The sequence below is a fragment of the Penicillium brevicompactum genome (assembly GCF_028827555.1).
Source record: "Penicillium brevicompactum strain IBT 35665 chromosome Unknown utg000002l_segment0_segment0, whole genome shotgun sequence".
Taxonomy (NCBI): Eukaryota; Fungi; Ascomycota; class Eurotiomycetes; order Eurotiales; family Aspergillaceae; genus Penicillium; species Penicillium brevicompactum.
The window spans coordinates 2,902,940-2,915,903 of record NW_026623205.1 but is presented as its reverse complement, the minus strand read 5'-3'; the positions used below and the strand labels follow the sequence as shown (position 1 = coordinate 2,915,903).

At 50.1% G+C, this 12,964-nt stretch overlaps 7 protein-coding genes across 7 annotated transcripts; 4 read left to right on the top strand and 3 right to left on the bottom strand.

Annotated features, from left to right (window-relative positions):
• Positions 1-1,726: 1,726 nt before the first annotated feature.
• On the top strand, positions 1,727-2,339 carry N7506_003776 (uncharacterized protein; the record flags this gene model as incomplete). The annotated part of the gene is made up of 2 exons (XM_056953071.1): positions 1,727-2,039; positions 2,098-2,339. The coding sequence occupies 2 exons, from the start codon at positions 1,727-1,729 to the stop codon at positions 2,337-2,339; spliced, it is 555 nt and encodes a 184-aa protein (XP_056814763.1).
• Positions 2,340-2,748: 409 nt separating this feature from the next.
• On the bottom strand, positions 2,749-4,396 carry N7506_003775 (RNA polymerase II-binding domain-containing protein; the record flags this gene model as incomplete). The annotated part of the gene is made up of 2 exons (XM_056953070.1): positions 2,749-4,191; positions 4,250-4,396. 2 exons carry the CDS (start codon positions 4,394-4,396, stop codon positions 2,749-2,751), a joined length of 1,590 nt encoding a protein of 529 aa, XP_056814762.1.
• Positions 4,397-5,330: 934 nt separating this feature from the next.
• N7506_003774 (uncharacterized protein) lies at positions 5,331-5,525 on the top strand (the record flags this gene model as incomplete). The annotated part of the gene is made up of 1 exon (XM_056953069.1): positions 5,331-5,525. One exon carries the CDS (start codon positions 5,331-5,333, stop codon positions 5,523-5,525), a length of 195 nt encoding a protein of 64 aa, XP_056814761.1.
• A 504-nt stretch (positions 5,526-6,029) lies between these two features.
• Positions 6,030-6,645, bottom strand: N7506_003773 (uncharacterized protein; the record flags this gene model as incomplete). Its single annotated transcript, XM_056953068.1, has 4 exons — positions 6,030-6,379; positions 6,465-6,490; positions 6,565-6,578; positions 6,637-6,645. The coding sequence occupies 4 exons, from the start codon at positions 6,643-6,645 to the stop codon at positions 6,030-6,032; spliced, it is 399 nt and encodes a 132-aa protein (XP_056814760.1).
• Positions 6,646-7,086: 441 nt separating this feature from the next.
• N7506_003772 (TFIIH/NER complex ATPase/helicase subunit SSL2) lies at positions 7,087-9,661 on the top strand (the record flags this gene model as incomplete). The annotated part of the gene is made up of 3 exons (XM_056953067.1): positions 7,087-7,114; positions 7,164-7,280; positions 7,338-9,661. 3 exons carry the CDS (start codon positions 7,087-7,089, stop codon positions 9,659-9,661), a joined length of 2,469 nt encoding a protein of 822 aa, XP_056814759.1.
• Positions 9,662-10,040: 379 nt separating this feature from the next.
• Positions 10,041-11,725, top strand: N7506_003771 (questin oxidase family protein; the record flags this gene model as incomplete). The annotated part of the gene is made up of 5 exons (XM_056953066.1): positions 10,041-10,344; positions 10,405-10,707; positions 10,770-11,129; positions 11,182-11,586; positions 11,634-11,725. Coding segments are annotated over 5 exons (1,464 nt in total), but the record flags the coding sequence as incomplete, so codon positions are not given.
• Positions 11,726-12,184: 459 nt separating this feature from the next.
• Positions 12,185-12,861, bottom strand: N7506_003770 (uncharacterized protein; the record flags this gene model as incomplete). The annotated part of the gene is made up of 3 exons (XM_056953065.1): positions 12,185-12,336; positions 12,391-12,648; positions 12,705-12,861. 3 exons carry the CDS (start codon positions 12,859-12,861, stop codon positions 12,185-12,187), a joined length of 567 nt encoding a protein of 188 aa, XP_056814757.1.
• Positions 12,862-12,964: the final 103 nt, after the last annotated feature.

Below are 12,964 nucleotides of genomic sequence, written 5' to 3'. Positions count from 1 at the left end.
CTGTTTCGGCGTTCACTTGACTCGCACTCAGTCTACAAATGATGTTTCATTCCCACCGAATAGGCCGCCTTAGGGTATGAGCCTGAGCATTCCATCTTCACTGATCGCTTTCTGCGAAGGATGATCAGTCTGTACAACTATTTGTATTTTTATTTTGACCAGCGAGCGAGCGAGATTTTCTTTTTTGCTTTTTACGTTTTGCTTTTCTGTTGATCTCCCATTGTGGAACCAACATTTCCCCGAGTCGAGGATACTGGCTGTCCCTCGGGTGAAACCCCCTGTCACGATATGATGTCCGTCCATATTGGACCCCAAGCCAAGTGTTGGCCAATGATGATGTGTATTATTGAACGCTGATAAAAGAGCACCTGTTTTCAACTCCTTTGTCTGAATATGCTCGCCCGCTCTCTTTGGTCAAAGCTAGTGGTGAGGTTGTAACGTAGCTGGCCCTAGTCAGTGGCCTCCAAGCCGGAATCCTTGGGCCTTTCCAAGGTTTCACCCCAGCGTATGTAGTCCCATTGGCGGTTCGTGCTTCTTGGTGAGCAGCCCTGCCAAGTGGCCATCTGGTACTGCGAATGCTGCCGAGATCGATGTGATCAGATTGGTGTTCGGAGATTGCTCGGAAAGTTGAAGTCTGTCCACGGGTGTCCCGCTACTGCTCGATGGGAATTCACAGTAGGTACCAAAATCTACTGGTCATGTGCCATGTTTTATACAGTTTGGAGATTCGTTTGGTGCCTGGCCCAGGTCCACGGGTGGAGGTCGTGCACACGATACCCGTGGACGTGGGTCCGCCCCAGAATATACAATTAGGGTAGTTCTCCACATATTCCTCCCAAAGTTCCTCTCGGTTTCTCCAGGGCTCTCTCTTACTGTACCTAAAGTTTAAATTATTTTGATCACTTGGAGTAAACCCTTATGAGAATTTACCTGAGTCCTGGGGCTATAATATCCATGGATTGTGATCTCCATCCAGGAGACCGCGCAGCTCCTTACGTTGTTGCAGGGATATCAAATCGTAAACTCTCACAAGCAGCGAGGAACTATAGACTCCACATATGATATTTCCTACGGCTTGCATCCTACGTATGGGGGGTTCTGTAAAAGAAAAAGATACTCTCAAGGGATATGAGTATTGAATTTCATATGGGAGCTCCGTAATGAGAGTTATATGATTTCAGTCCTTCCAAGATTGGAAATTGTATGGGGTTTGTTGACTAACAACCAAAAGTCAAAAGCTAGCATACCAGGGCAGATGTTTCAAAAGCCAGTGAGAAGAAATTCCTGATCGTTCGCATTCCGGATGAATCAGTAGGGTAGCGAATCAAGGTCAGACCGTACCTCTCGACACGAGGGATGAACCCCCTGGCATCCTGGGATTTTCAGAACCAGCCAACCACGAGTGGCCAAGGAAGGGGTAATTCAAAGGAGATTGGATAATCTTGTTGCCCTGCTAAGTGGCTGGTAAACCGAATCCACGGCCCAGAGCCAGTAAATATTCTCTTCCTTCTTCATCAACCCGTCGGACATCCATCCGACAACGACAACCTCCACGCCCAGCTCCATACATTCATTTCGGTTCCAGGTCCTGGAGACCAACACACTCTTTTAGTCTCTTCTCACTTTGTTCCCAATTTCGAATTTCAAGTCCACAGCCAACTTCGGCGTGGCAGGTCTCTAGATCTCTAGTTATTCTCTACCCTATATACCACAAACCAAAGCAACAATGCATCCCACCACTCTCTTTATGGGCTTGACAGCCATCTTCTCTGTCACTTCGGCCATCCCGGTTGCAAGCGACAAACCAACACCCACCCCGTCCATGTCGAAGGTCCTCATCTCTCCATCTTCCTCCGCGTCCGCCTCCGCATCGCCCACCCCTTCGGTCAACCCATACGAAGCATGGTCCTGCCCCGCCCAAAAGACCAAGGCCTGCTGCATGTCCGTCCAGCAGACCAGCCACGATCTCATCAAGCCAGTCGGCGAGCTGGTGCCCATCGTGGGCGGTATCCAACTCAGCTCTGCTATAACCTTCCAATGTATGTACCATCCCCAACGTGTTACCAGTCCAGAGAACAGCGACTAAAGTATCTACAGGCAAACCAATGGATGAAAAGGAGCCCCCCTCATCCTGCAACAAAAAATCCTACTCTCCCATGTGCTGCAACGGTATCACCGACGTGCGTTGTCCCCTTCCGAACTGGAAAACACCATCTAACTTCTTCCAGATTGGATTCAGCTCCTGCAAGTCTTTCGAGCAGACCAAGAAGAACTACTACAACAATCAGGGTAAAGTCGAGGAGACTCAGGCTGATATGATCATGGACGCTGTCACCTAAAGTCCATGTAGGTTGCAGGGTCTCACCAATCGATGTATATCCCCCGGTGTAGTTTGGGTCACGGAATTTGGAAATTTTGTTTATTACTTTCTCAATTTGATATTACTATACAAAGCTTTATCTACTGCACGACCTAGTCTGATTCTTATTACATGTCTCTTAGCTTTGCCTGTGTGATGGACGGGGTTCCTCCAGGGCTAGGCATTGTCATCGCAGACATTGAACACCTAACATTAGAGACACGACGAGCCCTGGAGTCATGGTGATCCAAGAATCTGAACCTTGGAAGAACCACGTAGTGACCCAACATTAGACAGGTCGAACTGATATACAAACGGTAGGACACGGTTACTCATTGATGTTGGGGGTGCGCTTAGGTGGGACAAGAAATTGTATTTCAACATTGTGATCATATTCGTACATGGAGGACTTCATAATTCAGCGCCATTGACGCCCACCTGGTCCAGTCGGAGGACCCCACCCACCATTCTGACCTCCAGAGTAGGGAGGAGGGAAATGATACTGACCAGGAGGCATGGGCTGACCTCGTCCTTGAGGCAATGGCATCGGGGGGGTGTTGATATTGAGGTGGGAACGCCGATTGCTGAGCTAGACCCGGTCCAGGTTGTGGGTAGGAGCCACCCGGCATCTGTGGGGGTGGGGGAGGCCAAGCACCGTAAGCGGGAGGTGGGGGAGCATATCCGGGATTAGGCATTGGCTGAGGATAATGACCTTGGGTATTTGAGATGTGGGGAGGGGGAAAGGGTTTGGGTGCAGGGGGGTATTGATGAGGTTGATATTGGTGGGGAGGAGGGAAGTGGGAGGAAGCAGGTTCACGAGGCGTGTATGAGCTTTCACGTGAACGAACAGGGGAGCGACTCCTGGACCGGGAATCGAAACGACGACGCACATCGCGTGTACGTGATCGTGAACGATTTGGAGATCTTGGCTCCGGGCTGTAACTGTCGCTGTAGCGGCGCTTGAAATTAGCTGGGCTTGTGCTACGGCTCCGGCTTGAACTGCGAGAGCGCCCTGGGGCTTTCTTCATCTGCTGGGAGAAGGCACGGGTCCAGCCGTTGTAGTTTTCACCGTCGAGGAGGTCCTTGGTGACCTCGTCCCGAACAGCTAATTCACCCAGCTCGTCCATGTCCGCATCGGCATCCTTTGGGTCAGACAGGTCGCCAATTTGGTCCACATGGCCGACAAAGTCCTTGAGAATATGTACTAGCTTTCCATCCGCAGGACCTCCTAGGAGTTGAATCGGCTTGACAGAGGTAGATTGGAGGGGTAGCGTCAACCTAGGCATGATGTGGGGGATAAAGTTTCCAGCTGGAACATCGTGGTGGGGGGCCGATGGATCTCCATGGGTTGATGGCACGACAAAGGGTGTGTTCTTCCCGGGCTTCTTGGCACCTGCGCTGGCGACATCGTCGGGTAGTGGGGCGGCACCTGTGGAGGCCGAACTGGCTACCACTTCCCGGAGCTTGTTGACAAACTCGGAATTAAAGTATCCATGCTCGGACCATACGCTAAGCAGATCATCTAGCCGCTGGTGGTGCCGGGGATTCTTCTGACGATCGCAAGCCGCCGCATGGCCAACCAATCCCACGATGTGCAATTGCAGGGACCCGCCCACCGTGGAGAAAGCTGTGCTGGTGCCTAAGTGGTACTTGGTATGGTGCAACAAATCACTGAGCAAGTAGAGTATGTGGAGACGTCGACGTTTCAAGGAAAATTTGTTTCCAGTGGGCTGTGATGATTCGGGGGAAGCCAGAGCAACCAGGTATTTGGCTAGGATGCCTACCCTATTGGCTGATGAAGCAACATATTGAAGAAGCCATGTTTTGCAGGTCTATATAGCTTCAGGTTTAGTAGGGATGAAAGTGAGAGCAGAATGAAACGGCTCAGACCTGGATGTTTGCATGGGAGCAATGCAACAAGGCGCGCTCGAGGGAGCTATGGCCGGCGGCTATCTCATCTCGAGGCACTGAAGTAGGGTCGGGGCGCAGTAGTGCAGCCGAGAAGGAGGCTTTCGCAATGGCCACTTGATGGCTCATTGTGGATCTGTTTGGCTTGTCTCGATGACGGAGGGAGAAGAGGCAGCTCTCCAGGAGCGCCCAAATTCGTTATCGAGGATCTTATCACCACGTGAGGAGCTCTCAAATCACACCGCTTACCACATTAGGAAAAGCACGAAGCCATACGCGATGTACTCCCCTCACCCCGTATACTTCTACACTTCTCAAGTTCTCCCTACAAACTGTTGTATTTCTTCTCTACCATTCCTCACGGAGTAAGAGTTTCACTTTTTCCAAGACCATGATTCAGCAGTTCAATTTGAATAAACTTCATACACACAATATTGAATGTGGAAACAATAACCAAGGATAGACCCCAATGTGATACATGGTCCATAGTAGTCTCAAATTGAGGACTAGTTATGCACTCCATACTCCATATATAAGCACAGTGATCAATACTCCGTACGTACTCCGTACTTGTGATATGTCGCCACCCGCTAATACAATTTTCCCCGGCTAGGGCGTCGGGAATAGTCCAGCCGTCCTCATCCAATATGACCTGCTCCTCTTGAGAGCTCCGCCGGGACTTCATTCCCGCGTTGATTTTCCGCACTTAACGCGGTGACGCCCAACAGCGTTCCCCACTAACCCCGCGATGGCGTGAGCTCGTGCCGATAATCCGAGAGGGAAATCCTTCTCTCCAAGCGTGACCTGAGTAGGTAACTGAGGTAATAAGCTCACATCAGTCAGCAATCAGGCCATATGTGCCCCGCTGATATCGTCCCCACACGGATCGCTCGCCTCTTTGCATGGCCTGACCCTATACTGCTATGAGTAGGAGTTAAATATGACCCTGGTTCCCCCTGATTTTAGACCTAGCTACTTTATCCCACTACGTTCCACTACTTCTGATCTCTATCTACTCTGTACCTTTACTCCGTACTCCGTACACCAGTCCACACTCTACACGATGGCTGCCATTCTATCTTCCGTGACGCGCCCCTCCATCCGTCACTTTTCGGCTCATCGCCCACGTCCCGACTCACGCGCCGCTCGTGCCATCACCATGGGCTTCCTCGTATCCGGTGTAGTGCTTCCATTTGTGCCCCCGGCCATGGAAAGCTCACGACAACGCGGCCTGGATATGCCTACCAGTGCAAAGTGAGTGACATACAGTATGCAGCCAGTATAAAATGTGGGGAAGCTAACCATGTGTGATTAGGAATCCCCCACTCTGCTTCCACGCGCGTTAAGGGTCGAATCACCCTAAAGTGAGAAGTGAGGTGTGAGCGCTGGCGCTGTAACGAAACCACACATTATTATGCATCATGACCGGCAAATTTGGGAAGGCGTTGGGTTTTGCTCTTATGGATACCAGACTAATTCTGAGGGAAACATGAATGAGGGACGTGAATGAATCAACGATTCGTCCTGATCGCGCTTACTGTCGCGTAAGTCTGAATCAGCTACGTCTGTTCAAATCTATTTATTGAAATGATTCAAGCATCTCGAGTAATGTAGTAATGTAGTACTGTACATGCTCATGCTCATGCTGAGCAACCTGAAAGTGATCACATGGTACATATACCGACATGGATATAGACCAGGGTTTCCAAAGCTGGGTCTTTACTGTGCCAACAGATCAAAAATGTACAATGCGGCCAGCCGCTCAGCTGAATCGGTTTCCAGTAGGCGGACGGTACGGCTTCGCAGCCTCATATTTGCCCTTCTCCAATACTCGGTCGGCCTCAGTCAAAGGTTCGTGACGGGTAGGTGCTGGGTCGTGGGAGGCCTCGACACTAGGCGAGGCAACGTCGTCGGCAGCGTTTTGGAATTTGGCCATCTTCGCTATATTCGCGCTGACATCATTGTTCGTGTGTGCGGGCACGGAGAGTGCTTGGCGAGTATGTTGTTCCTCCATCAACTTCATCTGGGCCTTGTGCTTGATCTCGGCCTCGAATCGGGATTGTCGGTCGGCGTTGATGGATTGCTTTGCGAAGTAGTACGCTCCGCCGCCAGCTGGTGGATGTATTAGCACTAACCCTTGCGAAAACCGATGAAGATGATGCGATTCTACTGGAATCTGACAGCAAGGTTCACTTACCGACTAAGAGGGCACCCCAGCCCATCCTGTTAGAGTGAAAGCCACATCAGCATTTGGATCATACGATTCGTTATATTCCTCAAGAAGGAGCTCGGCTCACCAGGTAGATCTGACCTGAAGGCAATATCGCGTTAGCACCGTGAGTCTTCAACATAGAAGGATCTTTACTTACTGTATTCATGGTGCTTGGTATGGTGAGGATATAGAGTACAGAGTACAAGAGGAAGCAATTGAAGAAGCTCTACGTCAATCGAAGCTGCTCCACAAAATAACGGCAGCCAATCACGGGGGTTGTCGCCTCAGGCGGAACGCTTATCAACCATCGAATCGATAGTTGAGTCGATGATCGCATTCTTATTCTCCTCTCCTCTCATCATTCTCTTCAGCCTCGCTTCACTGGAATCATTCAAACGCCATCGCTTCTTTGATCTCTCCCAACCGAGAGAAATCACGCAGCGTAGATCGCCAGCCGCCGCATGTGCATGCGGTCAGCATCTTTGATTCCATGATCGTCTGAGATCTCTTCTACGGAGCGTCGCTCCGTTTCACCGACCGTGTACATACTGCGATCGATACTGGATACTCGTTGACCCGCTCTTACGCTTGCTGCGCATACGCGAATATGCCTCCCAAACGCAAAGCGGCTGACAGTAAGTTCCAAGCACACTCACCCAGGAAACAGATGGCTCATTATACCAGCTGGTCGATCCAGCAGTGCCTCGAAGCGCGCTACACCAGTCCCCGATGTCACCGAAATATCAAGCAGCGATGAATACTCGGACACGGAAGAGTTGCCGGAGGAGTCAAACTTGAAAGGTACAGTGCGGCAGTCTGCTCACTTGAGGTGACTCGGATACTAAGTCTGCCATAAAGAGGTCGTCAACAAGTTTTCCCTCCAGTCATTCTCAAAGAAAAACCAGGTGGACAAGACAGACCCAAGATTTGGATACAAGGACCTCTCCTCCCTCCCGCTGAAGGTCGATCACTACAACCGGCCCCTATGGATCGAGCCTTTGAAGGGAACAATCACCCTCGAGAGTTTCTCCCCGCTGGCACCCCAAGCCCAAGATTTCCTCACTACCATCGCGGAACCGCTCTCGCGCCCGACCCACCTCCACGAATACCGCTTGACAGGACACAGTCTCTATGCGGCCGTCTCGGTCGGTCTCAAACCCCAAGATATCGTGGAATTTTTGGACCGTCTTTCGAAGACACCACTTCCTGAAAGTATTCGGACTTTCATCATCGAGTTTACGAAATCCTACGGCAAGATCAAGATGGTGTTGCGACACAACCGATACTTTGTGGAAACGACGGATCCTGAGATGCTCCAACGACTTCTGAAGGACGAGGTTATCGGACCGCAGAGAATGGACAACACAGAAGGCATCATTGAGCGGGCTGCTCCGAAAATGGGTGGCCTGGTTATTCCGGGAACAAAAGACGCAGCAGGCATTCGAGAGACAACCCAGCAAGAGGGCGCCGCAGCCAGAAACGAGAAGGAGACCGAGGAAGATGCAGCAGTGGACTACGGCATTGACGACGTCGGCGAGGACGACAATGAAGAAGCAACCACATACAGCTTCGAAATCCCTGCCGCTGGAGTCGAAGTCGTGAAAGCCCGCTGCCAATCGATCGGTTGCCCTGCCTTGGAGGAGTACGATTTCCAAGGAGACACAGTCAATCCGAACTTGGACATGGATTTGAAGCCCGCGGCACGAATCCGATCTTATCAAGAGAAAAGTCTTAGTAAAATGTTTGGTAACGGACGCGCCAAGAGTGGTATCATTGTTTTGCCTTGTGGTGCCGGAAAGACCCTTGTGGGTATCACAGCCGCAGCAACCATCAAGAAAGGAACCATTGTTCTGTGCACCAGTTCCATGTCCGTCGTGCAATGGCGAAACGAGTTCTTACGATGGACGACTATTGATCCTGGAGATATCGCTATCTTCACTTCTGACCACAAGGAGAAATTCAAAAGATCTACAGGTATCATTGTGTCGACATACTCAATGGTGTCGCAGACCCGGGCTCGGTCTTATGATGCCCAGAAGATGATGGATTGGCTCCAGTCAAGAGAATGGGGTATGATGATCCTCGACGAGGTCCACGTCGTACCAGCCTCGATGTTCCGTAAGGTCACATCTGCAATCGCCGCACAGAGCAAACTGGGTCTCACGGCAACCTTGCTTCGTGAAGATGACAAGATCAAGGATTTGAACTTCTTGATCGGACCTAAGCTTTACGAAGCAAACTGGATGGAGCTTGCATCACAAGGTCACATTGCCAAGGTTCAATGTGCCGAAGTATGGTGCCCGATGACGACCGAGTTCTACTCCGAATATCTGCGCGAAAGCTCCAGAAAACAGGCTTTGCTCTACATCATGAACCCTCGCAAGTTCCAAGCGTGCCAGTTCCTGATCGATTTCCACGAAAAGCGTGGTGACAAAATCATTGTGTTTTCGGACAACGTGTACGCTCTGGAGAAATATGCGCTGAAGCTTAACAAGGCTTACATTTACGGCGGCACACCACAGAATGAGCGTATGCGCATTTTGGAGAATTTCCAACACAATGAGCAGGTCAACACTGTATTCTTGTCCAAAATCGGTGACACATCGCTTGATTTACCAGAAGCCACTTGTTTGATCCAAATCTCATCACACTACGGATCACGTCGTCAAGAAGCACAGCGACTTGGACGAATCTTGCGAGCCAAGCGCAGAAATGACGAGGGCTTCAATGCTTTCTTCTACTCGCTTGTATCGAAGGATACCAACGAAATGGTCTACTCGGCCAAACGGCAAGCTTTCCTGATTGACCAAGGCTACGCCTTCAAGGTCATTACCCATCTCCAGGGTATTGACAACTACGAGGGACTTTCATATGCGACGCCAGCTGAACGTCGCGAACTCCTCCAAGAAGTCATGTTGCAGAACGAGTCATCTGCAGACGTCGAACAAGTTAATGACGACCTGTTCTCCATGCGCTCTGGCAAGAAGGTTGCAGGCAAGAAACCGAATGCCAAGCGCAGTGCGGCCACCCTTAGTGGTCTGGCCGGTGGTGATGACATGGCGTACATCGAATATAACAAGAGCCGAAACAAGCAGCTGAAAGACAAGGGACACCATCCACTTTTCAAGAAAATGGAGCGCGAGCGCCAACGCCGCAAAAAGGAGAAGCAGAACGGCGAATAAAATGCACGTGTTTCTTGACTTTACCATCTAGATTGGACCCTAGCCATATATTTACAAGCAAAGAAAATACAAAAACACATGTATCATCCAACCGTATGACTCTAAGCGTAGAGCTCAGTCAGCCGACCGGTCTGGAAATGGGAGGCTGACGGATATGACGTTCGGTCGTGGCATCGGAACGCCCGAAAGACCGAAGTCTCCGCTTTTCCTGCTTGGAGCTCCATCCGATCCCCATTCCAAGGTTAACTTGATTAATTGCACGGCTCTAATAGGTTACTTACTTTCCCTGCAGGACTGACCGGATTGCCAGGTCGTACAGCTCCATTCTCTGGTTGCAACTATATAAGAGCTTCCCCGCAACACTCTAATCGAACCCCAGAGACCTGTTCCAAGGTTCTTGATGAACATTCATCGCTACTACAAACTCTCGTTGTTGAGACCAATCATTCAACCGTCCTTAGTTCCTACCTCGCGACTAAAGACTCAGCTTATTTCAAACACCGGAATAAAGTCCCGTACATTGTCCACCATGGCGACTGCCACCAACATCCACCTGTCGCCGACAGCAGACTCGGGAATCTATAGCTCAAATGTCCGAGAAGATTCAGCGCGGACAGCAAGTGAGATTCTACAGGAGGACATGGCAAAACACCACGTCTTCTTCAACGACTCAGGGTTCCATAGTATGTTTTTAACATCGATCCGCAAAACCGGAAGGCGAGGGCTATGCTTACTGGGTACAGATCATATCCCCCATCACATTCTCAGCATATATGCCCTCGGAGCTACTCCCGAGCAGATCAAAGCCGCATACCAAGGCAATATAGGCTACCAGAGACCTGTGCGGCCAACTGACCAAGAAGTGGTTCTGGCCATGCGTGACAAAGTCAAGTTCAAGGAATATCTCGGGAAGGAAAAGCATTATCCTAATTATCTGGCCTTCTTTCAGCAAGAACTTGACACGAAGGGTACTGGTGATGTCTTGAAGGAGTATGTATTTGCTGGAGATGAAAGGGCAGAGGATATGCTGTGTCGAGTGTTTGGTGGTGAGTAGGACGTGTCGAACTGTTGAGCTATACTTTGGGATATTGACTTTCCAATCGCACAGGGCTGATTCATCCACTGATCCACCTTGGCTTCGGCCTTGAATTCAATCAACCTGCCATAGTAGCGCAAGGTCTTGCTCAAGCAGCCGTGCATGACAACTGGATCGGTCGTGAATTCTTTTTGCCTGCGGAGAAGATCGCTGGCGAGGTCGGAAAGCCAGGACAGAAGTCCCTTCTACAACTCTTGAACGAGATTCGGGGAGATCAGGCACTCAAAGACAGTGTTCGATGGGCTGATCAAAATAAGATCAGGGATGGCGTGTTGACCAGGGCACCTGGGGCGATGTTGAAATATGCCGCTCAGTTCACCGTCTCCGAAGACCAAGTCGATGAGCGTTTGGCGGATATGATTAACACAGTTGGTAAGCTAGTATGTCAATTTCCAGTCCGTGAAAAGTGCTAACTCGTGGCTAGTCTACTATACGAGTACCGCGCAGAGGCATGACCGGGAGATGAAGTTGGACTTTTTCCTCATCCACTGTCTCAACTCATCCATCTTCTTTTCCAAGATTGTCAAACTCCCATACCTAGACCAGCAATCCAAGCTCCGTCTACTGGAATGGAAGGGACGAATGGATCTCCTCATGTACACCTCGCGTGGCACACCGGATCTTCTGCTGGAGGAGGTGGCCAAATATCCCGCGAAAGAGAACTGGTCGCAGATCTTCGCGCGGAGCGTTGCCCACCCCGATGATGATGGACATCTGGCTAAGCTTACACGAGCACTGGCCCATGGTCAAAAGGTCTGTGAGCCTTATGAGAGCAGTAACCCCCAGATGCCGATTCGGGGAGATGTGTGGTTGAGGATTGGCAATATCGGTAAGGTTGATCTTGATCACCACAGTCATTCATTTCTAACTGATTAGCGGTTGATTCCACTGTTGAAGAGGGAAAGCCGATGTGGGTTCGTTCAGCTGGATTTGATGAGGCGTGGGAACCTGAAGGATCGCGTTTGTGATCGCAAGTGGACTACTACGTTTTCCGAACTGAACTCTTTTCAGTCCCGAGAAGCCCTGGAGGTTGTGCTTGAGTTGATTTCTTACCTACGGGTCATCTTGTAATAACGACATGCATTCAAATTGTCTTGATATCATATGCAAACTACTTCATCAGAAAGGCAAAAAACAACACAAATTGGAACGTGATATTTGTCGCATCACTCCAGGGCTGCTACTGTAAAGGTTCTTTTGAAGACATTGATATGTTGTAAATGGAATAGAGCCCAGACATGAGCCACGATTGATTTAGTTTCAGTAAGGAATGACATATTGACAAAGTATTAAGGAGATGTGTTCAGGTCCGAGAAATCACAAAAATCAAAGCAAGACAAACTAAATGTTTAATACCCCAATCCCCTCCGCCCCCTCTGCTATGCTTCCCAAAAGCGCAAGATCTGCCTTATGTACATTCCTAGAAATTAAAAATGGCAGGATCCCGAGATTTGGGTCTGAGGAGGCCCAACATCGACCAAACCACCACTGACGGTAGTGACGCTCTTATCAATACCATTGAAAACGCAAGTGACACCTGCGGCATCCGATTGAATGTGTGAAATACTCAAGGGGTTGGCTGTAGAAGTCAGTGCTGTGTCCGGATGCAATATATTCAGAGAAAGAGACGTACTAATCTGAACCCATTCACCGTCAGTGGGGAAGCCCTGGCTAAACTGAGCATCGGCAGCACCAATGAAGGTAACCCAGGCCAGTCCTCTGGCAGGGTGGTCATTGACAGGTGTGCAGGAGCCTGTCAACTGGGTCTGCGGTGGGCCAACGTCTACTGTCTCAGCTCCGCTGACGGTTGTGACGCTGTGGTCGATACCATCGAAGGTACACTGGAAGCCATTCACACCAGAGGAGATCTTCGAGATGCTCAGCGGGTTGGCTGGAGAGGTTAGTGTTAGTTCATACGTATCAGAGGAATGATTTATGGGCGCGTACTGATAGAGACAGCGGACCCATCGCTCGGGAAGCTTTGAGTGAATTGGGCATCTGCTGCGCCGATGAAGGTGATCTCAACATGGTCATCTCGCTTGACTGGAATAGCGCTGGCAACAGCAGCGACCGCGAAGAGACTGATAATTGTGGAGGTTCTCATCTTGTATATAGGATGAATGAAGAATGTGCGATATAGATAGAAGAGGAAGTTGTGTGCTGAATGGAATAGATCAAGTTATTTCACCGGAATATCCAGGTCGTTT